The 24840-nt window shown below is 35.1% G+C and overlaps 1 protein-coding gene across 1 annotated transcript in view; it reads right to left on the bottom strand.

Moving 5' to 3' along the window:
• thoc2 (THO complex 2) overlaps positions 1–24840 on the bottom strand; it is a 121690-nt gene that overhangs the window by 57517 nt on the left and 39333 nt on the right. Inside the window, exons 11-17 of the mRNA XM_056472947.1 lie at positions 22209–22339; positions 16901–17002; positions 13715–13799; positions 9670–9763; positions 7619–7699; positions 7303–7399; positions 3110–3227 (exon numbers count right to left, since the gene is read on the bottom strand). Of these exons, the coding sequence (XP_056328922.1) occupies positions 3110–3227; positions 7303–7399; positions 7619–7699; positions 9670–9763; positions 13715–13799; positions 16901–17002; positions 22209–22339 (708 nt within the window). The remainder of the gene's footprint in view (positions 1–3109; positions 3228–7302; positions 7400–7618; positions 7700–9669; positions 9764–13714; positions 13800–16900; positions 17003–22208; positions 22340–24840) is intronic.

Raw genomic sequence — 24840 nt, 5'->3', positions numbered from 1 at the left:
CACGCCCATCATAAAGCTTTTTTTTTTTTAATTCAGAGGTAGGCTCAACTGAAAGAGAGGTGTTTCATGACCTTTTAAAGGCACAGGCAAAAATAAAAAATAAAAAGCACAGCTACATTGAATTTAGAGCTCAAAATTCCCACATTCAGAGAGATAAAATAAATCATCCGCTGAGTATTTTGAGCAGAAACTTTACAGTCCCATTCTGGAGGAACAAAAGAGTTATCTTAAATTTTAAAAAGAGATAAAATAGGTGCCCTTTAAAATAATAAAATTAATTGAAAACTTTGGACACGTTTATGGATATGAAAGTAATAACTCAAAGTCAGTATTATTATTTCTAAATGAAGAAGAAAGACGCAACCCCATAATAAAGACTCTATTTAGAGTAACTACTGATGATTTTATTTATTTAGGTGTTAAAAATGTTGGTTTTCTTCAAGCTAGAAGACTTATTGCATTATTCTGGAAAAACATGGATGCTCCATCCAAAGAGCTGTAGAAAAAAAAAGATATTAAACTGTATTGGACTGGAGAGACTAACTTGTATCAAAGGTAAGCAGAAGAACTCTGATCATCTTTGGTAACTATATATGAATACTATGTAAATTGTGTGTTTGTAAACATGTATTTTTGTTTTTTATTGAAATATTAGAGAAGTGTGTTGTTTTGTAGGCTGCATTGTTATTGTATGCCTAGTTGATTATTATTCTCAATAAATATATCTGGGAAAACAAAGAAATGGAGCATTACTTTTAAGTGTTACCTAGAGACCTTTTTCTTTGTTGCTGCACGGAGGGCGCCTTCAGGTAGAATGCTTAGAACTTCAGTTTGCAGAGTTTATCCATTGTAAACGAATAAATCTTGATTCAAAAAGTGCTGTCAATACCGTTTTGAGTGGCTTACGAAGTGTTTTTTTTATATTCACAACTTAGATTCTGAAAGGTGTGTGTTAAAGCCGTTATATTTCTGTTCAAGCATGAGAGAAAAACGTTCTCCTAATTCAATGTCTGCCATCAGATAAGATGCTGAAACACAGCATTAGTGTTCCCGACCTGTCAGCTGTTATACTGTGCTCAGTAGCTCTTCTATGCGCACACACACACACGCAATAGATCACTGCATTATAGAGCAAACCATATTACTGGCATGAAACTTAACAGGTATGTAACAAAGCTATGCGATTTCCAAAAAATAAAAGTACATTACTGATACTCTGCTGGCTGATTTGCATGTTGATTCTAATTGGGAGCAGTTTCTGCATCATTTAGTTTGTATTGTGTAGTATTTACCATGTGTTTTTTTGTCATTTCTGTCAAAGCTGTGCGAATTTGACTGTTTATACGCATCAAGCTGCCGACCGGAAGTTCTAAGCATTCTCCTTAGGCATACACGCAAATCATAATGGGTAATTTTGCGGTCTAAGAAAAAGGACTATAAATGAATCTTTTAATAGGACTTTTAATAACTAATTGCCCAAATGGAGAAAAAAAAATGTTGGTTGAACACTAAATCATTGAAACGCTTTTCCACAAATAACTTAAAATAAATTGAAGCAATTTCAAGGACCTTGAAGGATCATTTATGCATGATTATTTTCAAAAAAATTCCAGGGCCTTGAAATTATTACTTATTTAATTAAGATTCACAAACCTTTTAATAGCTTCTAATAGTTAACCTTTTTAGTTAAAAGTAATTGTTTTTAGTTTTTCCAAGTGTAAAACGAGATAAAGGCAATATGAAATAGAGACAAAAGTGATGTGAGGCGCAATAGATGCAAAAATAGTGCAAAAATACATTGAAAATACTGCAGTAAACAAATGTTCATATTTTAAAGACATAGCAGAGAACAATGGGATTTAATGATGTGTTTGTTGTCCGGTGCGAGACCCACTTTATATTGTGTCTCAATCAGAAAGTGTAGATCACAGATTCTGAACAAACAAGATTTAAAACACGGTGAGCTCATAACAGCATGACAGTACATTCAAAGTGCCTCAGCGGGCTTCTTCAAAATGAATCAGCCCGTGGGCCTGGTCATACAGTCTGATATGCATTTCTGTGCAAAGTTTAATCATTTAAAGCTTAATCTGCTGTTACAGATGCTTTATTTTCTTTTAAAACATCTTTGCTGCGATGACAACATTTCAAGTGAGAAATTTGTTGTTAAAATCTAAATCCCGTTTTCCTCCTCTCTGAATCCTTGGTGAAGATGCAAATAGCAACATCACTGTCCTCAGCTGCCTGAGAAGCACTTTCACTTCACAAGTGATGTAATGAGTCACGCAGGCGCAGCGACCAAGTTTTAAAGAAAATGTGAATGAATCTCAGATACATCAAGCTGACTTATTGATTCACCAGCAAGCGCTATTTATCAAATATTGTTATCGCATTTTATTTATCTGAGTGACAAAAATGACTTCTGTACAAATTCTCTTTTCACAAAAAACAAAAAGTCACACAATTATTACATAATATTAGTAAGGGGTTCACTGTAAATATCAACCAGCTTTCATTATTGAAATGGGAGTGCAAACTCGGTGAACTCCATGGCGTGATGACAGCTCCATTTATTGTTGGAGCACCTTTTGATTTACAAGTTTAATACGTTTGATTTTAATGCTGCTAAGTGGACCACCTGCCACTTACTCAATGAAATGCTGCATCATGGCACATCTTTAAAATGCTATACATAGTTTTCTGAGTGTGGCTTAAATGTACAGTGCCAAGCGCAGCTGATGATAGCTTAGCAATAACAGATGCCATAAGAGTGAAGCTCACGTTTGCAATGAAATTGATGGAGGAAGTGTGGAGCTGCAAATCTTGACTAATGTGCAACAAGCTTTAGGAGTATCAACTGCATTTAAATAATCTAAACTTAAAGCTTAATATTTGTGCCACTTTTTATGCGAATTATAATAAAGAATACATTCATCTTAAGCATGACGCAAGGGATAAGTGTAATCCAGATGGGCCAGATATGGCCTGCAGGTCGCCTGTTGAGTACCCCCTGCTTTACTGCAACATTCACACATTAACAAGTCTGGCTTGAGTGTGCAAAGGCACACTGTTTGCTAAACTATGAATATATCTCAAAGACGTGGCATACCTCTGCTTTGAGTTGTTCTCCACCTGTCATGGCCTCCAGTTGCTCCACAGTCATTTCATCTGTTATCTCAATTCCTGCCATCTTCTGCACCACCTCCTTCAGGATCAGCAGGTCAAAACTGGTACAACAGAATGTGTATGAATAAATGAAAATGCTGATTAAAATGCATATATACATAAAGTAGTTTACGCAGCGTCAGACTTGTAGAGTATCCACTGTATCTGCACTGTTAAAAAGTCACAAACCCTAAAACACATTTTGAGATGATACATGCTACTATATGTGTGTGTGCATTGCTTAAACACTACTAGGACACCTACATTTCACTATTGAGTAAAATAGCGCTTCTGTAGCCAAAACAAATTCCTTGTGTGTGTGAAGCACACTTGGCAATAAAACCGATTCTGATTCTGAATAGTGTTTTATTTTAATAGTGTTTAATTTGTTATTTTTGCATTGTTTATGGCAAATTTAATCTTCTTTAAGAAATTTCGAAGTAACGTCACGGCCACGAGGCGAATGCACAAATAGTGAATGACTGCCAGTACACAGTGCCGTCATTGGGTTTTCAGTGTTTCTGTGCATCAATTGATCATAAAGAGCCGGTTCAAACAAATCAACACACATTATTATTTAACTTCATTATACATGAGGAAGTTTAGCTGACTTGTCTTGCTACAGTGCCATTATTCAGAGACACAGGTCATCACTGCTCCGTTTCTAAGTGTGCCAACAACTTATGAGAATGATGTCTCCTGTGTGAGCAGTTGGCTTGCCATGGCCTAATAACAAGCAAGGAAAATTTGTTTGTTGTTGTGGTTTTTGAATCTGGATCTGGATTTAGCAGAAAAAATATTGTGGTTCCAGTTCATGCTTTACTTTCTCCACAAATTTGATAATATAACCTTGCTACAATATTACTACAATATTGTAATCAACAATATAACGTTGTAGCAACTCAAAATTTAATAATAACATGTAAAACCCTACCATAGTGCAGAATATTGATTACATGATGCTTACTAGATAAGCATGTTGCTAAAATAAAGCATGTAACTAGTATGATGCTAACACAATTAGCATGTAGCTAGCATAATGACAACATGACAAGCTTATTGCTATAATATATAATGTAGCATGTTAAAGTACATTGTGAATAGTTATCATAGTCATCCCTACCATGAGAAAGCATCAATCCCATGATGTTCTTAAGCTGAGATATTGATGTATCGCCACTCACATTAAAAAGTAAATTTCTAGTTAGAATTATTGCATGTATATTTAAATGTGGCACTTTTCATAGAAAGATTAAACAGACAAACTTATTAAAAAGAAAAACATGTACATTACAGATATGACAATATTTTGGTGAGTTTATAATGTACTACGTTTCTCATAATGAAATAATTGTTATAACAAAGAAATCAATGTTAGTACAGTATGAACATTTCAATAATTATGAAATTAACATTACAATAATAATGTACATTACATGCAGTTATTACATTATGAGCTGATGCAAGCGTTAACATAATCCACATTTTAAAAGTGCAACCCAACATTAGAGGCCAAATGGTCTTAGTATTACTTAATTCTTTTTTTTTCCTGCATGCACGTTTGTGTACAAAAGTTTATTTTAAATGTTTACACATATATATATATATATATATATATATATATATATATATATATATATATATATATATATATATATAAAATAATTAATAAAGCTGTGTTATTTAGGGAATTCCGGTGGGGAAAAGAAAATGTTGCTCTCAGAATCACTCTCAGAGTGTGTGTGTTTACATTGCCAGTGTGCAAATGAACTTTTTATGCATGTAATGACATTTTTATCCTTTTATTTACAAACACTACAGTCTTTCCACACACGACACTCCCATCTCAACACAGCTGGAAACACCCCTGTGTGTAAACACTCTCTGCTGGAACAGGGGGATTTATGGCCCTTTATATAGAGTGAAAACTTATGTACATGGTAAGTCTGTTCAAGTTTTAGGATGCTTTCACATCTGTGGTTTGATTAATTTGGTCCGGACCGAGGGCAACAAATGATACATTGTAGCATTTTTCTGTCGTTCTTATGTCCTTTTCACAACACACTGATTGCTTTGGTCAAAAACAGTTGAAAAGAACCAAAATGCAGCCATGTAACAAAATCCACATCACTCATTAGCCAGATGTTATTGAACACATTTCCTAAACTGATTTTTGATTGATCAGAATTAACATGCGGGAAAATGCCAATGGAACTCCCACAAGTAAAGAAACCGGCAGACACAAAATGTTGCTTTTTACTATGGAGGGATGACTGTGCTGGCTGATTGAATCCCTGGTCATAGTATACTATATAGTTTGTATAAATAACTTTAGACAAACTATCCATTTCGAGAATGAATGCATTAACGTCTTAATGCATTGCAAACGGCAAAAGTGCAAGTCAATTTAGGAGGAGGCGTGAATTCATTTAGCTAAACTACGACATGGTCATCTTCTGGAAATATTACCAATGATCCATCAGGTAATGTTTTTCCCTCTCTCTATCCGTTTAAAACTGATGGTAAAGCACTGTCAACAAATATTTTTCCTCCACACCCCATAAGGTCCCACACACCATAAGCTGGATTAGTCCAAAAAGGCCCAGTACTTTTTGCGGTTGGGTCTGTTTTAATTCAGATCTTGTTCTCACCACAAACGAACCACTCCAGGGTTTGTATAAAAGCGTACCGAGACCACCTCTTCAAGTATGCTTTATTTGGTCCGCTTTTGGTGCGCACTCGAATGTGATTGCTACATTCACACCTGCCCAAACGAACCGCATCAAGAGGGAAAACGAACTTTAGTGCGATATAACCAAACTAAATAAGGCAGGTGTGAAAACACCTTTAAGCTGGATTTATACTTTCGCCTGGCACCGCATCACACACCTCCGCTAACTGCATGTACAGCTCACGAAGTGGACAAGGCTTTTATACTTGCCGCGTTCACCGTAGTGATATTCTTTAAAATGACAGGGGGCGGTCAAAAGAAACTGACCGCAAAGTCAGACGGATAAACAGAGAAGTAGAAAGTTTCCGGAACTACATCATATCATTAATATCATTCAAGATTTTTAAACAAATTATTATTATCATTTTTATAAATTATTTTAATGATTATAAGGATTTTTATAACCATTAAAATTTTTTTTATCAAACTTTGATGCATCACTTGCTTTTGTTCATATTTTGGACAGTTTTACCTATTAAATTTTATTAAAATATCAATGACAACAGAACATGGGTTACTCTACAAATATATTTTTATTATGGCAAGAATAAAAGCAAAAAAGAAAGTACATTTACTAAAAAAATACAGATTTTTTTAGATTCAGCCCGCTCCACAATTCACACATTATTGTCTGGCTACCTTCTGTCCTCTATTTATGCTAAAAAGGCAATAACGGTCCAACATTCCTAACCATTAACACCAATAAAGCCTAGAAAAACAGGGTATTCATATGTTGTAAACCAATAAGTTCAAATATTCCTTTCCAGTTATCAAAGAAATAATTTGTTAATTCATTTTAACTTTGTAACTATTAAATAGTTTTAAAAAGATGTCTGTACAGTCGTACCCGTTTCAGACGAAATCTTTTATAAGTGGTTCATATTTAACTCAAATCAAACATGGCGCCACGCAAACTGTTCGCTCGAGTTTAAAAAAAAAATCATGCACTCCGCCAGCCGAAATCATGTCGCATACACCCAAAAAACCTCCGCAAACACATCGATGACGTCACATTCGCCATGCACACTCAAGCGAATTAGCAGACGCATCTAGTATAAACCAGGCTTTAATGTATCTGCACCAAATCTATTCTAAACCAAAGTCCCTATAGTCTCTGTCTAAATTAATCTGGCAAAAAAAATCTCCTATGATATCTTATGCCCCCGCTCGCAACCCATGCTCTTTGTTTGTTTAAAGTGGGCATGACCTGTGGCTGGTTTGGGCACTGCTTATTGGAGGAATGAAGCTGTGCTCACTCTACTGGTTTATATGCATGTCATCCAAAGAGAACTGTCATCCATTTCCTCTCCAACAAAGATATGTCCAAATATGTTTACATTGCATAATTTGCAATTAGACCCCACCCCCACCACTTTTTTTTTTCAAAATCGACATGACATACATACCTCTTGCCTGCTTTAAGCTGGTTGGTTACATACTGGAGAAGACCTGCTAACTCAATAGGATATTTCCTGAAAACTGCTCCACAAAGACTTGCAAGACCTAAGTAAAGGCAAAAGCAAAGTATATTTATAAGAACCACTCATCAGAATCCGTAAGTGAGCAGATCAAAAGAGGCATGCATTTATGCTTCAAATTGGTTTCTGGACACACTCTTCAAGAAATGACATTTAACATCGGTTATGAATGCCAGACAGAGGTTCAATTTATTCAGAATCTTGGCAAATAGAAGAGGCGTTTTAGATGAAGAAAGGCACTCACTCTGCAACCATGATGAAATGGTTGTGTCATCATGTTTCATCTTCTCTTTCTCTGGGTTGGCTAAAGCTTCAATAATGCAATCTGCCCACATGGTCAAGGGCTCAAGCAGACTACATCTTGCTCTTTAAAGGTGACACATCTGCTATTAACAGCAAAAACTGTTCAGACGATTACTTTAGTCAGTCATTGTTTTGTTGTGCTTGTAAAAAAAAAGTGGTTTGAAAAAGTGTTAGCCCCTTTACTGATTTCTTATTGTTTTGAATCTGTTACACTTTTAATGTATGAGATCAACAAACTAACTAAAATATTAGTCAGAGATAACACAAAGACATCATGTGGTTTTAAAATGAAGCCTTTTATTAAGGGAAACAAAAATAAAACTACATCGCTCTTTTGCGCCTGTTACAATATAACTTAACTCTGGTTTATCACACCCGAGTTAAATTTCTTTAGACAGAGCCAGGCCAGATTACTGCCACACCTGTTCACAATCAAAAAAAAATCACTTAAATAGGAACTACCTGAGAATGTTAAGTAGACTTAAAGATCCTCAAAAGCTAGATTTCATGCCGAGGTCCAAAGATATCCAAAACAATTACAAAATAGCATAATTTATGCTAAATCTAATAGTCTGGAAAAAGGTCATAAAGCCATTTCAGAAGGTTTGGGACTGCATCAATATACAGTGAGAGCCATTTACAAATAGCAAAAAACATGGAACAGTGGAGAACCTTCCCAGGAGGGACTGGGCGACCAAAATTACTCAGCAGCGAAAACTCATCCAAGGGGTCACAAAGGACCCCACAACAACATCCACAGAATTGCAGATCTCACTTGCCTCAGATAAAGTGAGGGTTCATGACTGCACCATAAGAAAGAGACTGGGCAAAATTAACAAAGGCTCATCTCAGTTTTGCCAGAAAACATCTTGATGACTTTTGGAAAAATACTCTATGAACTGATAAGACAAAAGCTACATTTTTGAAAGAGGTGTGTCCCAGTATGTATTATTGGCATAACCGTAATACTGCATTTCAGACCAACATCATACCAACATTAAATCAACTCAGTTGTGATAAACCAGAGTTATGTTTTATCGGTGGGGGCAAACACAAAAAGGCTATGTAGTTTAGGATTTTGTTTTCCCTTCGTTTCAAAACTGCATGATGTATTTACTTGTGTTTTCTCTGACTAATATTTAATGACAGACACGAAAGAACATAATAATAATAATAATAATAATAATAATAATAATAATAAATAATAAAGTGATTTACGACTTTTAGCCACAAAGGCTGTAATTACACCCTGGTCAACTCTGGTCTGCATCAGCATAAAACAGCTCATCACCAAACTGAAATAAACTATTTTAGTTCTAAATTAAAACTACGATTTTAAAAAATATATAATAATTAAGCAATAATAATTGTTTTACTTTGTGTGACCAAGTGTGAACCATTTCACAAAAATAGTTAACTTCACAACATACTAACATTGTGTTTGTCGTATTATTCAACGATTTACTGTTTGTCTTTGTTGAATACAGAAGATAAAGAGCTTAGAATAATTGCACATTAAATTTTAATCACAACACTGGATTAGCAATAAATAATCTTAATTATGTTATTTTACAAAAAAATGTCATTCACAGCAGATATCAAGGAAGCCTTATTACTGCATGTACTAGTCTGTTTACTATTTAAGATTAGTGCAATTGTGCTTTATGTAGCATAAATTTTATCTCATTAAGCTAAAGCATGCTTTTACTTCATATTTTGAAATTAAATAATCTAGAACTGACCATGCATTTGCCTAATCTGAAGTCACTGCAGTAAGTTCAGCCTGTGATAAAGCAAACATTTTGGTAATGTTTGTTTTTTTCTGTTTTCTAGCTATTCTCTATAGTGCAGAAATGCTTTAGTTCTTTTTATACAAAGAAAGCGGTCATCCTCAGTGATGAAGTCAAGCTATGTGATTATTACAGACCATTTTAAACATGCATAAATAGGAGCTTAAAAGAAATGAGCAGGTTCCATTTGTAAAAAGGATACAGGCCAGTACATCATAGTTGAGAGATGTTAGGTATTTGAGAGAGTCTACCACTGGAGTTATGAGGTTGTCGTACCACTGGATCTGAGACAGAATCTTAAAGAGAAAGAGAACAACAGTACATTCATTAACCAGTTATTATTCATGAACCATTAAACATTGTTAACCGGAGGGTTCATTTTGTTATTAAGTCATTTACTTTATCAAATACATTGATTCAGCCACATTGTACAGCAGGGGTGGGCAATACATTTTCCTAAGGGACACATTAGACTCTGGCAGTTTGAGGGCCAGACCAATACAGTTAATTAAAAACTAAAACTTTGTGAAATTCAATAAACATTCAGAAAAACTCTAAAGTAAAAAAATAAATAAATAAATAAAAAAAAAAAGAATCAAATTTGACAAAAAGTATTTTAAAGACCAGCATCACAATATGAACTTCATATGAATGCCACAGGGTTGTTTGATTGATTGCTTCACCTTAATTAATTATTATTTATTTATTTGTTTATTAATTCATTTATTTAGATATTTTTTTTATGTTCAGTGAGAGAATTCTAGCCTGTGTTGGGCTGAGCGTGCACTGAAGTCATGTTGAATGTGAGGTGGATATGTGATGTAATGATCACCACTGAGAGAGGATCTGTATTTGGATTCGTTAAATCTGAGGTAATTAGTCTAACTTTAATACTCTTTAACTGCATGCAAAGTGTGAAGCTGCCTGGTTGGGGGTTGCCGCAAGAAGGTTAGCTCGCAGCACTCAGAAATTTTTAGATTTCTTTTTAAACTCGTAGTGCCTGGAAAATGCGATCGTGACCCTTCGCATGTGCATCCCTTTCTATTTGCACGCTGAACCCGTGCATCTACATTTGAAATAACGAAACTGAGCGCACAAAAGATGCTATATGTGAAAGTCCCCGTTTGTTGACTCGCAATATCAGACTTGTGCAATGCAAGGCCCTGTTTGCGGTGGAATTTAAATTAAATAAATACTTCACGCAGGCCAATCAAAGAAGTCCAGCAGGCCGTTTTTGGCCCGTGGGCCATAAAATGCCCACGTCTGTTGTAAAATATTACCATTTAATCCGAAAATGTCTTCTTTAAGTAAACACCATCTTAATGTACAAAACATGAGCTACACACACACACACACACACTATTAATTTCAGCTTATGTATGTATTATGGTTGTATTTGAAAAACTCACTAGCAAAATGCCACTGCTGTTAGAAACACTAATAAAAACCTTAATGGTGAATTAGTGGGGGGAGGTTTTATTGCGTTACCTATAAGAGGAAAGAGGTTTGATGTTTTATATTTACTGAAAACAAATTGACACATTTTGGATATAGCAAAACGCCTATTAATAGTTCTTGAAGGAACACATTTGACACTGTAAAGGTACAAATTTGTTTCTTTGTCTTAAGGTACAATTCTGTTCCATAAAAAGGTACTGCCCCAGTGACAAGGGTTTGTACCTTCTTCGGTACAACATTGTACCATTTTTTTCCTGAGAGTGCAGAAAAAGTTCAATTATGTTTTCTTTTTAGATCATCCAAATTTAAGGTATATACATGAAATCTTGCACACAATTGTTCAATAATTGCTTATTTGCTTTAACAATCCATACTGTATAAAAGAGCTATAAAAATAAAGGTGACGAGTGGCATTAAAGAGGGCCTTTAAACTAAGAAAAAAAAACTATTTCTGTGATTAAATTATGATCCAGACACTCTAAGAACCGTTTTTATATTTGTTTGTTTTATAACTTATGCACCAAAGTTCAAGCAGGTGGTTACAACTGAAGATTCAATACAATGCACTTTTAACACTGTACCAATATAATTTGCTAATGTGAGTTTATATAACACTAGCATCATTAAACTAAGGTAATGACTAAAGACATCTGTCTGGGAGAGTGAAGGAATCTTGAAAAAGTGAGTATGAAAAAAGTATCAACACTAGGGATGTTCCGATCAGGATTTTTGCAGCCGATACGGAGTACAGATTCCTTGTCATGGTGATCAGCCATTCCAGAGTACCGATTCTGATACTTCGAGCATTATAATGCATAAAACACATTTGCATTCACTCTTGTCAGGTATTTTCACTAATCTGCAGTCGACACAGAACCGGTATGAATATGCAGGAGACTCGCAGAACTTCTGACAGGTCATTCGGTTGGATGTGGCAAAAGATAGGGGCAATCGCTCTGCTCGTGTCACAGCAGCTCCAAACACTGGATATACAATAAGTGTAACAAAGAGACCATCAATCGTGCGAGTCTCACCAATAAACTGTATAAACAGAGGTTGCACCACATCTGTATGTATCTTAGCTGCTGTGACGTGAGCGGACTGATCGCTCATGCCTCCACACATTATTCGTCTCCTTACGTGTTTTAGCTGCTGTATTTATAGCCCAGAATGTATGCTTCATGTGCATCTGCCTCTGCTTTTAAACTCGTAAACAAAAACTTGCATTATTGAATCATTAAATGTGATTAGTGGCCAATACCGATCTATCAAAGCATCCCTAATCAGCACCATATAATCTCTTTTGAAACTCACTCGTATCTGACGTCCGTGTTTACACTGCACAAGGCAAAGGACCAGGAAAAAAAGTGGGTGCTGACTGAAAGCTGATAATAAAAGAGAGATAATTTTTCCATCCTGTATTTAATCTGTTTGCAGGGTTTTATTAAAAAAAAATTTTTGACAAGTTGTTTTGCTATAGTTTATGACAGGAAAAGTTATTTGGCCATATTCTTTTTATTGCATTTTTAGACCAGTAGGACTCGCATTAGCAGATAAAAATCTGATCTACCTGCTTACACTGCAGACATGAGGGCACAGATCCAATTCATATCGCATAAATTTCAACATATGAACAAGGCCTGAATTTGACTGGAGTAAATCGGAATCCATGTTATTTTTTCCTGCTTACACGTCCATGGGCCAGATCTGATCTGTGCCACATCGAAAATTGGGTCACATGAACCATGCAGTGTAAATGCAGCCAATGAAAAGTGGGATGATTTGTTGAAATCTGCATCTTTATACTTCTGGTGATATGCTTGAAACTTATTTTATTCAAAGTTTAAGTTATTTAAAGTCATGTTGTTGATGCCAATTTCGACTGAGCATTATTGCTATGTGAATGACAAAACTAGCTACAGTGTTTTGCCAACAAGGAGTACTTGAATTAGTTTTTGCCATTTCCCACCTGAACCACCTTTAATTACCTCATATGCACATTGCACACTGGATTTTTCCCCTCTGCTTTTTAAAATGCTCTTGTTATTTATTATAATTATTATATATTTTTTTTCTATACATGTATGGACTATGTTTGTACTGAAAGCTCCTATCACTAAGTGTACTGTACATTGTTAGATCATGGTATTTCATAGTTCATTAACTAGCAAGCACAGCGCTTGATTTTAATAGTAGATTAGTAAATGTTAAATGCTGTACAGATAAATAAATGTATAATATAAATAAATAAATAAATAAATAAATAAAGTAGATGCTGTACAAGCATAGTTAATTGTTTGTTCATGTCAGCAAATACTGTAATATGCATGTCCTGTATACAGTTTACTTAAAATTAGGCTATACTCTGTTTGGTTGATATACTGTTTGCTGGAATATTATCCATGTTGTGTTAAAAAACACGGTTTTATTTATGCCCAGTAGAAACATGTTTGTAATTTGACTTGGCTAGGTGCTTCATTACACTCTAGGGCAAGAATTTAAATTTCTGTGCATTCCTATAAAACAGTGTTTCAGTTTCTTATTGTGCTTAAGGACACTTAAGCACAATCAATTTTAAGTTTTGCATTTATTCTACATGTTTGTGTTTCTTTGTATGTTTTTAATTTACCTTTATTTAGTACATTCATGTTTATGTTATTTTTTGTGATCCACAATAATTTAAAAAACTATCAATTATTTAATCAGTTATTGGCAAGTGTGGTCCAACCTAGTTATGGTTATTGGCAAAATCAAATATCGGTTCATTTCTTAATGAACAAAATACTCACATAATCGAAGAGAATGGTGGGGTTGCTGTGGCTTAACTTTCCTATCTGTCTTCCGGAGGGCTTAACATTCTCCTTAGTGAGCCGCCTGTGGAAAAAAATACAGAGAATATGATGAAGGAAGGAAGGAAAGAAACAAAAAAGAAAAAAAAAGAAAGAAAGAAAAAAAAAGAAAAAGAAAGAAAGAAAAATCAAAGACTTCCATGAACAATTTACTTACAGCTCATATCTCAGAAACAGTGTTGTAGATTATGCCATATAAAATATAAGCCCCTCACATTTTAGTGCCCTTACTGTTAAAGCTCAGTCACCCCTGTATGATCACAGCCAGATCAATATTTTCATTACAGATGAAAAAAATTAACCAAAAGAAACAATTCCCTTATATAAACTCAAAAGACCATTTAGATGGACCTGTTGCTGAAACATATATTAAGTATTAAAGTCTAATCAAGTAATAAATTCCTTTTCCTTTTACTTTATCAATTCAACATATGATAACAACTGGATGAGAATTCATTTAGCAGTTAAACATATTAATAGCATTTTTGAAAATATAGCAAAGATAACAATATAAAAAGTAGTAAATTTAGACATGAGCTACGATTACTTTCAAACCAAAAAAAAAAACAAATTAGGACAAAAGAAATTGCATTTTTATGACAAAACACCTTGAGATTGAAAAAGTAGATCAGGGCCAGTTCTAGAGCACATGGAGGAGTCTAAACAATAAAAATTCACAAGAAATAGCCATAAAAGATGGTCAAACTAGGAAAGATTACACATCAGACAGACCCTTTGAATAATTCCAGCCAATTAAATACCCTTAAAACTAAATGCTCTTGAAGCATGTGTCAAAAACAACCAAAATCCTCTAAATTATCCAATAACCCTACAAGAACTCGGCGGAAAGCTGAAACCTCTTAAGTGCAAGAAAGCTTGTGGCCCAGGCAATATATTTAATGAGATGTTGAAAAACAGTTCTCCTGGGTAGGCTTGCACCAGCTGTTCGCAAGTTCTTTCTTAAACTGGAACGTAAGGTCCACACTAGGGGCTTAGTAATTACTAGCTAGTTTGTAAATAAATTTGTTCTTACTTCGGTTGCACCACGTTCTTAAAGCAAACCATAGTTAGTAGGTCGTAAGCTCTCCATAAAAACAAGCATAGTAACACTAAATGAAGTAATATCCAATAGTAAGCATTTAAATCATTAAACTGCCTTAAAATTCTGCAACTAATGTGCCTATATATAACTGCACTATGAAAATAAAATGACAAATTAAATTTTTTATAATACATGATTACAATACAGTCAGTCACTATAACAGATGGCGCACATACCTGCATGGAGAGCCGTGAATGCACGTGAAATACACCTAGTTATCAATACAATAAACTGGATATACAGGAAAATAAGGCTGTGAGTAGAGGGAGATCATTCTTGAGTATTACGGTGAGCTCCTCAAATGTAAACTTATCTCACTGTCGTCTCTTTTCTACCGTTATACTTGGGGAAGGTTGCTGTAAATATTTAGTTGTAACGTAGAGTTACATTTAAACTAAGCTCAGTGGTGCAACACAAAAATATTTAGTAGTGCGTAAGTTGTAACTTAGTGTTCCTTTAAGTGACAGCTACGTTTTAACTTGTGCACTGCTGGTGTAACTGGACCCTGAACTTCAGGAGGCATTGCTCCAACGTTTCAACTTGTTCTAAAACTCAGACATTTTCTTATCTTTAAAAGTGAAGACAAAACAGATCGTAATAACTACAGAGGCACCTGTTTAACCAGTAAACTGGGAAAATTGTTGTTCAACAATAAACTCTCATCTAACAGCAGCACAGTGTCATCAGCAAATCTCAAATTAGCTTCCTCCCTGAAACACGGACCACGTTCACACACTGCACACATTAATACCCACACACACACACACACACACACACACGCACACGCACACGCACACGCACACGCACACGCACACGCACACGCACACACACACACACACACACACACACACACACACACACACACCAAAAGAAAGAGGGATAAAATATATGCATGCTTTGTAGATTTTAAAAAGGCTTTTGATTCCAATTGGGATAGTGGATTGTTTTATAAAACAATTCAAAGTGGCATAGGTGGCAAAACATGTGACTTGATTAAAAACATGTAAAACAAGAATAAATGTGATATCAAAAAAATTGGACTGCAGAACAGAATCATTTCCTCAACAGTGAGGAGTGAGACAGGGCTGTCTCAGTATATTAATGAATTAGCAGATCTGCTAGAGCAGTCAGACAGTCCTGAACTACAGCTGATGGACACAGAGGTCCATCAATATTTACTGGACTGTATGCAGATGATATGCTTGATCTCCAAGCTCCATGGGCTCCATGTTACACTTCCGACTGTGCAGTGTGTTTTCTTCTCATAATGCAGAGTTTTGAGGTAAGGGACGTTTTCATTTGCCATTCACTGACAGTCGGAGCTTTTGTCAACAAACTGTTATTTCTAAATGTGCTGACCCTGGGATTCAGATGATTTGAAGCTAATCTTTTTGTTGAACATGTACTACATGCCTAAAGCATTCACTCATGCTATTATTTCATTTTTTGCGAAAGTGGTGTTTAGCGGCTTTTGCATCTAAACTCTTCATATATTTACTGTAAGCAACACTAAACTTCAGCATGTTTAACAATTAAATTATCTGGTACTATAACTCCCACTGGAAATGTCAATGTAACTAGTAAAACATTAATTGTAAAAGCCTGGAGAGCACTGCATGTCATAAAAATGAAACTGTTCAAAATAAACTAATCTATTTGATCTGTTTCCTTAAACGAGACTGTCTTGCATTTCTTCTGGATATTTATAGTTAAATCCATTAAATATTCACAGCAATCCAAGGTTATCCAGCTAGACATGTCATCAAAACGTCACCACCGACATGAAAAATCTTCTCAGCCATTGTAATGTTAGTGACAACGCAAAAAAAACTGCACTCATCTCTCAGAGAGTTTGTGAGTTCATCTTTGCTGCTGTCAAATAGTCTTGTGTAGCAATGCCATCTTGTTCAGTAATCGCATGAACAGACAATTCCAGTATGAAAGTGACAGTTTTTCCATGTGTGAGACAGCATCTATTTATGCCGCTAGACAGACAGAGAGAACTCAAATAGAAGAAAACATACTTCATGATGTATTTGGATCTATCCACTGTCTGAGCCTTAATCTTCACCAGGAGTGGATGATTGCTGTATGTCTCATTCTTCCATTGCCCATAGAGACGATACCTTTGAACACAAAAGAGATTAAAACAAACATTTAAATGGTGTTTGCAAAAGAAACCCTCAGAAAGCCTCAAGGCAATATAGATGTAATTAGGTCTCGGCGATATTGCAAAAAAATAAATAAATAAAAACAATATCATGTTTCTTTTCATTCTGTATCGATAATTACTGAACATTTTTTTAACAATACATTTAGGAATGTTAGGATTTCTTTATTTTTTATTTAAACACTTTATTATCAATCTCTGTTTTTACTTTTTATTACCAAGGCAAATCATTGTAATAGTAAAAAACAAAAATATTTAAACAAAATACCTAATCTTTTTATATTAAAATAGACAAGTGTTAAAAGAGACTCTTAAACTTGATAAATAAAATGTTACAAAGTAAGTGCAATGGTAAAGGTAGATGAACATCTGTATGATACTGATACCGTACACCTCAAACTCTGTAAAATAAATTATGATAATCAAACCTGACCTTTCAAGTAAAGCCTAGTTCACACTACAGGATATTAAACATTGGCAGATCGCTGTGCCGTTCACACTACATGACTTGATTTTGTGGCTTTTAATTGCTGTGCTGTTCACACTACGCGACACTACCTAAATGATTCAAAAGAGGGGGGGGGGGGTCACACACCACATGATCTGAAAACAACTCATTCTCCAACAGCTTGACCAAGCAACCACAGCCAATGAAATGTTGAGGGAGGAGTCGTCATAAAAAGCTGAACACTATTGGCTGCTTGTGTGCTGATTACATCACTGACAGCGTTTCAAGCTTTCAAGGAAGCATTTAAAAACATCATCAATCAGCTGATGCGTCAGCAGCTCAATCACTCATTTGCAAGGTTCAAGTGGATTGATACACAGAGTTTTTAATTTTTGTAAATGTCTCCTAAATGTCTGTGTTTCCTAAATGTCTGTGTATTTCTTTCTAACATTGTTGTTTTTTTTAAATTACAAAACAGTAAAGAACTGAGCATTTCAACCTTTAATTACTATATTGGTCAAAATGACAGCATGCATGTCTGCTACTTTTCGCTGAGACTTTAAATATGCATGCATTTTTTGCCTAGCAACTTCCTTTCAACCTAAACATAACATTCTGATAGCAAAAACAGAAATTTACTTCAGATATATCTTTCAAAACAGTATATTCTGTGCAGCAAAAAGCTCCTGTTAAAGTGAAAATGAAAGCAAGGCCCAGACTTTCACACACGTTCTAGTATCTTAACCACATATTTATAGGCTGTATTACCAAAAAAAGATAATATTTTTAGGGTAATGATGTCATAAAATATGATGACAGACATTCAAAGCTTAATTTTAATATCTCAATAGAAGTTTTGAATGTAAAGTGAAAATATGATGCGAGAACGGTCAGATTGACCAGTATGGTAACTCTAGTTACAGAATGCTAGTTCCCGTTAATATAGCCTACTCTCGTGTCCGCGTTATCGCAGAATGAAGCGAGTGCATCAATACGCATTCTGGCCAATCACAGATGTTTCTGTTGAGCTCCTGAGCACAAGGCCATTCAGCTCATGCAGATATGCTCTCTCATTGGCTGCAGCTCGTCAGTACATCTGACCGCACGTGGGGTCGAGTCGGCCGACTGCTCTGGAATATTCAGCATGCTAAATATTGGACTTCTGTCTGCGAGGTGACACGTTGTTCAGTAGGTTCACACATAAAGACTGCTGAGCACCCGCAGATTTTTTCCCAATCACAGCCCGATCTGTCAGCAAGCCAATGTCAACTTCCAAATCAGGCTCAAATCAGGCTTAAAATCCTGTAGTGTGAACTAGGTTTAAAGAAACCAACCATCATTATTCAAATATTACATTATACGTATACATATTGCAACATCACAAATTGCAACATTACAAATTGTGAAGTTGAATGACTATATTACCCATTATGCGGTTATCACAGGTAATCCATAATAGACACAGTGGAGAAAACTTGTACCTCAGGGACGCTCATGTCTGGATCCACAAGCAGGGCTAGAAACTAACCTTTTTGCTAGGTAGCACTTGTGCTCCTAACTTAAAAAATTTGGGCGCACCAGCCAAAATTTAGTCGCACCCACCAATTATGAGCACTGTTAATATAAGGTTTATATAAACTGATTTATTGCATTTTAAATCAGCATTAATCAAAACTATGTGTGAGGACAATATGTCTCAACGAAATCCCCCCAAAAAATACATTTTTATAACATAACTGAGTGACCAAAAGATACACTGACTGCTCACCAACCCTGCATGCACTGCCATGACATGAATGAATCTGTTAACGATAACTGTGCTGTGTTCTTATGGATGGTGTCTGATATTGCACTGATGCTTTTCACATATACCTTATTATTTGCATACATCATGTTAATAGCAATACCAGTCTTTTCATGAGTAACGTTAGCGATATTAGTCTAGACAGTGCAAGCCCGTTTGCGATTGTGTGCGTGGTGTTAAATTTTACATATTGCTGCCGCTTGCACAGCGGACAGCATCTGGCGATTAAATGAAAGATTAAACAGAACATTTCTCGCTAGATGAGGCAAACAGTTACCTGAAAATTCCTTCCCATAGACTTTACAGTGAATGCTTTAGTTATTTTCATAGCAGACTTGAAGCAAATGGAAGTCTTTTATCTACTCTTAGAAAAGTGTAGATGGTGGATTAACATTCACCACATGATCAGTTATCAGATGTGCCATTTATTTGTAACTTTAGATGGTTTCTAAAACTAAATCTGTCAGTGCTATTTTTATTCTCATCTTCAGCGCTTTACATTTTTGCAATTATAGCTCTCCCTGTCATCTGAAGGCAGAAGGCATTGACTGAGTGATTAACAGCTGATATTAACCAATCCATTCGCATTCAGTTCTAGAGCAGTAGGCCAATAAGCCAGTAAGGCTTTGTTTACTGCAGCAAGTTGACATGACAACAGTTTTAGACTATTCCTGAGTGCTGCGTTTCGCGTTTCAAGTGCAAAGATACATTCTGCATGAACGTCTCCTAAAACCGCGCATCCAGTGAACATTTTGCAGTAAAAAACGTTTGCACACAACAATTTTATACACTCGCACAAATGCTAGGAAATATATTTTAAGGTCGCATAGATAAAATTTCGGACGCATATGCATCCAAAATAGTCGCAATTTCGAGCCCTGACAAGTATCACTTTAACAGCCAAGAGGAGAGGAAAAGTTACCTCACGAACATGCCAGCGGGTCAAAGGACCAAAGTGAGAGAGAGTGAGAGAGGGAGAGAGAGAGAGAGAGAGAGAGTGAGAGAGAGAGAGAGAGAGAGAGAGAGAGAGAGAGAGAGAGAGAGAGAAGCAAAGATGGATTTTTACAGTATTTCTCGCTAGTAGTGAATTAGCGGCTCGTGTGCTGTGCCTTCTCCAGTGTCAATGAAAAACTTTACAGCAAACTCACAAGTAGTTGAACTGTGCCAAATTATCTACTTTAAGTAGTTTTGTTTACTCGCCCTCGCCTCCTTCGCCATAGTATTCTACTGCGACATCGTGCAAAAGAGATAAATGACGTCAGTACGTATTAACCGGTTATGATCGATTACTGAACCGATATAGAATTGTCCTCATCTGCATCGCGGTGCACCAAAGAAACAATTCATTTTGACAGTCCTACTCTTTGTGCTTGCACTCCCCTGTCGTCTTTCTGTAACTAGCCGACCATCAACTATTTTCTCAGAAGATGACAAACGGATACACCATTGCTGCAGCTTAGATATAACTTTATGGACAAAAGTAAAAAGTGCTGCAGTGTTTGAATGTGCTGTTTGTCTTGGGTAATTAGTCTGATGTTATTACTGAAATGTGTATAATCCATGCAAAGTGTGAAGCAGATTGGTTAGTTCTACTTTCATAAATCGAGGTGCACTTGCTGCATTAGGAAAAGTTCAGATGTTTTTCAAGTAGATGTACCTGGAAAATGCCTTCATTGGAAATTACAAACTTACACCCTAAGCTTATTGGTATTCCTTCCAAGGTGCGCTCTAAGCAGCCACATTTTAATAAAACTAAAGTGCTTCATACCGAACTTTTTTTTCTTGTTATTGACAATGGTGTTTGGTCAATAAATACAGATATCGGTTTTAATCGACCAGCCCTAGATGTTATAATTAGAATGTGACGTGCCATCACTCCACTAGCAGTTAAGCGCTACGTCACTGATTTTGATCCTGCCACCATAATGATTTTAAATCCAGAAAATGCAACTAGCTGACAGAAGCTCAAAATTATCCAGTTGTCCCTCAAAAAGGAAAGCTAACAGGTGCTAACATGAACTGTTTTCATCCACCTATTTTTATGCACATTTTAGCTTAGATTCAACTTTATTGTCATTACACATGTACAAGGCAACGAAATACATTAAAAATTGGTTGGACACACCAAGATGCGTAAAAATTTAGAAAATGCCCTTAAAAACATATGCACATAACAGAGTAGGATAAACATTTTATTAACAAATTCCAGTATGCGCATTAAAAAAGGTTATGTGATTTTGTTATAAGAGATCATGTGATGATAAAAATATGTGCGAATGGATAAACCAGCAGGCTGAGCACATGGTAAAACATCTAAAATGTCGTTTTGGTCATTCTAAAATGCTTTAACCGTTTCAGTATTAGTGTTATTATATTATTAATGACCTCCAGAATCAAGAGCGTTTGTGCTCCGTGTCTCATGCCTTCAAACGCCACTGCGCGTTCATTGTGTGTCAGGATTGCCTTCTGAGGTGCAAGTCATTTATTAAATGAAGAAAAGACGCAGCTTCTCCGACCACAGCAAACTCTGTTTTTACTGTTGATAATTAGCACCAGTTAATCAGGAAGTGACAATTTTGTTGGCTTTGACTTGTTGGATGGAAACGCTGCTTTATTCGCATATCTTTTATGCAATAATCCAGTTTTGCGCATTAAGTTAATTTGCATTTTGGATGGAAAAGCTATTGTCTCAACTGATCATAAACGCATAAATCTGTTCAAATTTCAAAAAAAGTACTCAAGGGTTTCTTGAACCTTTAATAATAATATAGTGAAGTAAACCTAATCATCCAACTGGAGGGACAGTGATCTTTAGAGTTCTCATAGTTACCATCTTTAATGTTAATAAGACTTTATTCTTTATAGAACATGATATTACAGCATTAGCAGTAATGAGCTGATAAGCCTTACCTGTGCTGGTAAGGGAAGAATTTGAAAAAGCCCCAGAGTTCCTCAGACATGCAGGCATTGCACTCCATAAGTGAGAGTGATGGTAACAGCACCTGATCAGCAATACTGAGAAAACTGCCCAGTAGAGAGTCCTGAAAGAGAGACAGAAGCATTCATCACATCTACATAAACTGCACAATCAAATCACACACTGCAAAGCTGGAGACCAATATAAAACCACTGTTAACTCCCCAAGATGTCTTTCTGATGTGGAATGTCTCAACTCTTTGAAAGAGTCACAAGTCAATTCCAACTTCCAATTATTTGCTAAGTGTGATCTGTTAAGTTGTGCTGGTTCCAATAGTAATGATTCAAGTAAATGATCTAAATGTATTCAAATATATTTTGATATTCTTTACAAAAAAATGTTTGTCCAATCAAAATACTTGGGTCAAAAATTACGATAGGTAGCCTAAACTGTCTGTGAACAAATGTAAATTTGTATATCTGCACTCTGTTCACGTGCAGCAATGTCGCCACAGAAACCACTCATATTTTATTGATTTCCGAATTGCTCTCATTGAAACAAAAACTAGTCCCTTGCGACAAATGCATCTAGTCCTTTACACAAACGTAATTTCAGATGTGCTCAAAACAACTTTCTCTTTCACAATCTTTTTGAACAGAGTCGCACATCACGAAAACATTGCGTCCTCCACGACAGACTCAAAACAATTCTGTAACCCACTGCTTTAAAAGAGATTGTATTTTTCACAAATAAATAAATATTTTATACAAAAAGAACAGAAAGAGAATAGAATAGAAGTCATTAGCAAAGCCAACAGTGCACTCAGCATTCTGGGAAGTTTGAAAATGAGATCATGTGAATTGGACCTCACAGATCTGTTCGCAAGGTTCGTAAAACGAAATGTCCAATAACCATTTAAATTTAGTTTAAAGTTTAGTTTAAATTAAGTAAATACATATTTGCTGAATGCAGATGGCAAACGAGGATGTATTATGTTCAATTCAATTCAATTCACCTTTATTTGTATAGCGCTTTTACAATGTAGATTGTGTCAAAGCAGCTTCACATAAAAGGTCATAGTAAATTGGAACAGTGTAGTTCAGTTTTTAGTGTTTAAGTTCAGTTCAGTTTAGCTCAGTTCAGTGTGGTATAAAAATCATGTACAATTGTTATATTTTAAGTATTAAAACAAACATTATAATTATTTTGTACATATTTGAATTACTTTAAACAGTTCTATCTGATTTTTTTACATACTTCTCTTCGTATTAGACATAACAGACTGACTGACAAAAGGGAGTGCAGCCTTGGCGACATATTGGTTGATCACAACCAATGTGTAAAAGAAAAGCTGTATAAAATAATATTAATTAAACTCATTAAGTTATATTTAATTAAATCAGTATATGATGTAGACAAAGGGTCATTTGAAGACTTCTAAAACTAGTCAGTGATGACATTCAATAACCAACTAGTATTCATGGCTATTTGAGCACTGTACCGTGAATTAACCCATCTAATGTGCTCACTGTGTTTAAAAAAAAAAAGATACTGTAGACAGAGTGAAAGTGAGCACACACACTCGGAAAGCTTAAAGGCAGCATGCTGAGAGTGCCGTTTTAAAGTTTCCGGTGGAATAATTGATAGTGATAAAAGAATGCATTATCTTGCAGAGAGGGTGAAAAAAAAATTGGTAACTTTTAGTTTTGTGACCTAACCTAAAGTGAGCACTATTTATGATTTATAATATCCCTTATAAATGACAATTAAAGGCTCAGTTAAATTCTAAACAGGAAAAAAGAAAATAAACGACATTATTCATTTCTATTTATTTTAAGATTCACAAATGAAACTGTATCAAATGAAAAAAAAATCTTTGCAATCTTATCTAAAAAAATAAAATTACTCTACAATTTAAACATTGCATCCTATTATATTGTTAAATTATTATATTGTTGTTGTTTTATCCAATTTTGTCTCATATTTTAAAACTCCTGTTATTCAGCAATGTTTAAACTTAACAGTAATTTTACTTTATTTTTTTAAATATTGCAAAGATTATTGTTCATTTGATACAGAGCCTTTAATTGTCATTTATAAATAATTTATAAATCATAAATAGTCCTCACCTTATATTAGGTCATAAAAATGCACGAAGTTGAGTTAATAAAGCATTTATTAACATACACAGTAACCATTACAATATGCCTGAATAATAAGATATATAAATGTTGTTTTCAATAGTTTATTAATCATTTACTAACTTATTCTGAATGATTCGAAAAGCCACTAACTACTCTTAAATACAAATGGTTTGTAAATAACACAATACATATTGTAGTAATGAAAAATCAACCAGTCACAAATTATGAAAGTACAATTGTTAAGCGCAAAATAAATGTGCTTATAAGTCACGAATACAGCACTTGTAGCTACAGTTACTAATGTTACTTATTACTACTAGTGTTTACTAATGTTTGTTAATGTAGAGTTAATGCTTAACAAATAATGAATTCACTAGATGCTAATGGTAAATAAATTATTCATAGTGTGTAGTTATTATAAAGTGCTACCAAAAATTTTAAAACCCAGTTTCAGAATAAACCTGTACTCATGCATGTGATC

The sequence above is a fragment of the Danio aesculapii genome, chromosome 14 (genome assembly GCF_903798145.1).
Source record: "Danio aesculapii chromosome 14, fDanAes4.1, whole genome shotgun sequence".
Lineage (NCBI taxonomy): Eukaryota > Metazoa > Chordata > Actinopteri > Cypriniformes > Danionidae > Danio > Danio aesculapii.
The sequence above is the reverse complement of the archived record's forward strand: the minus strand, read 5'-3'. Positions and strand labels throughout refer to the sequence as shown.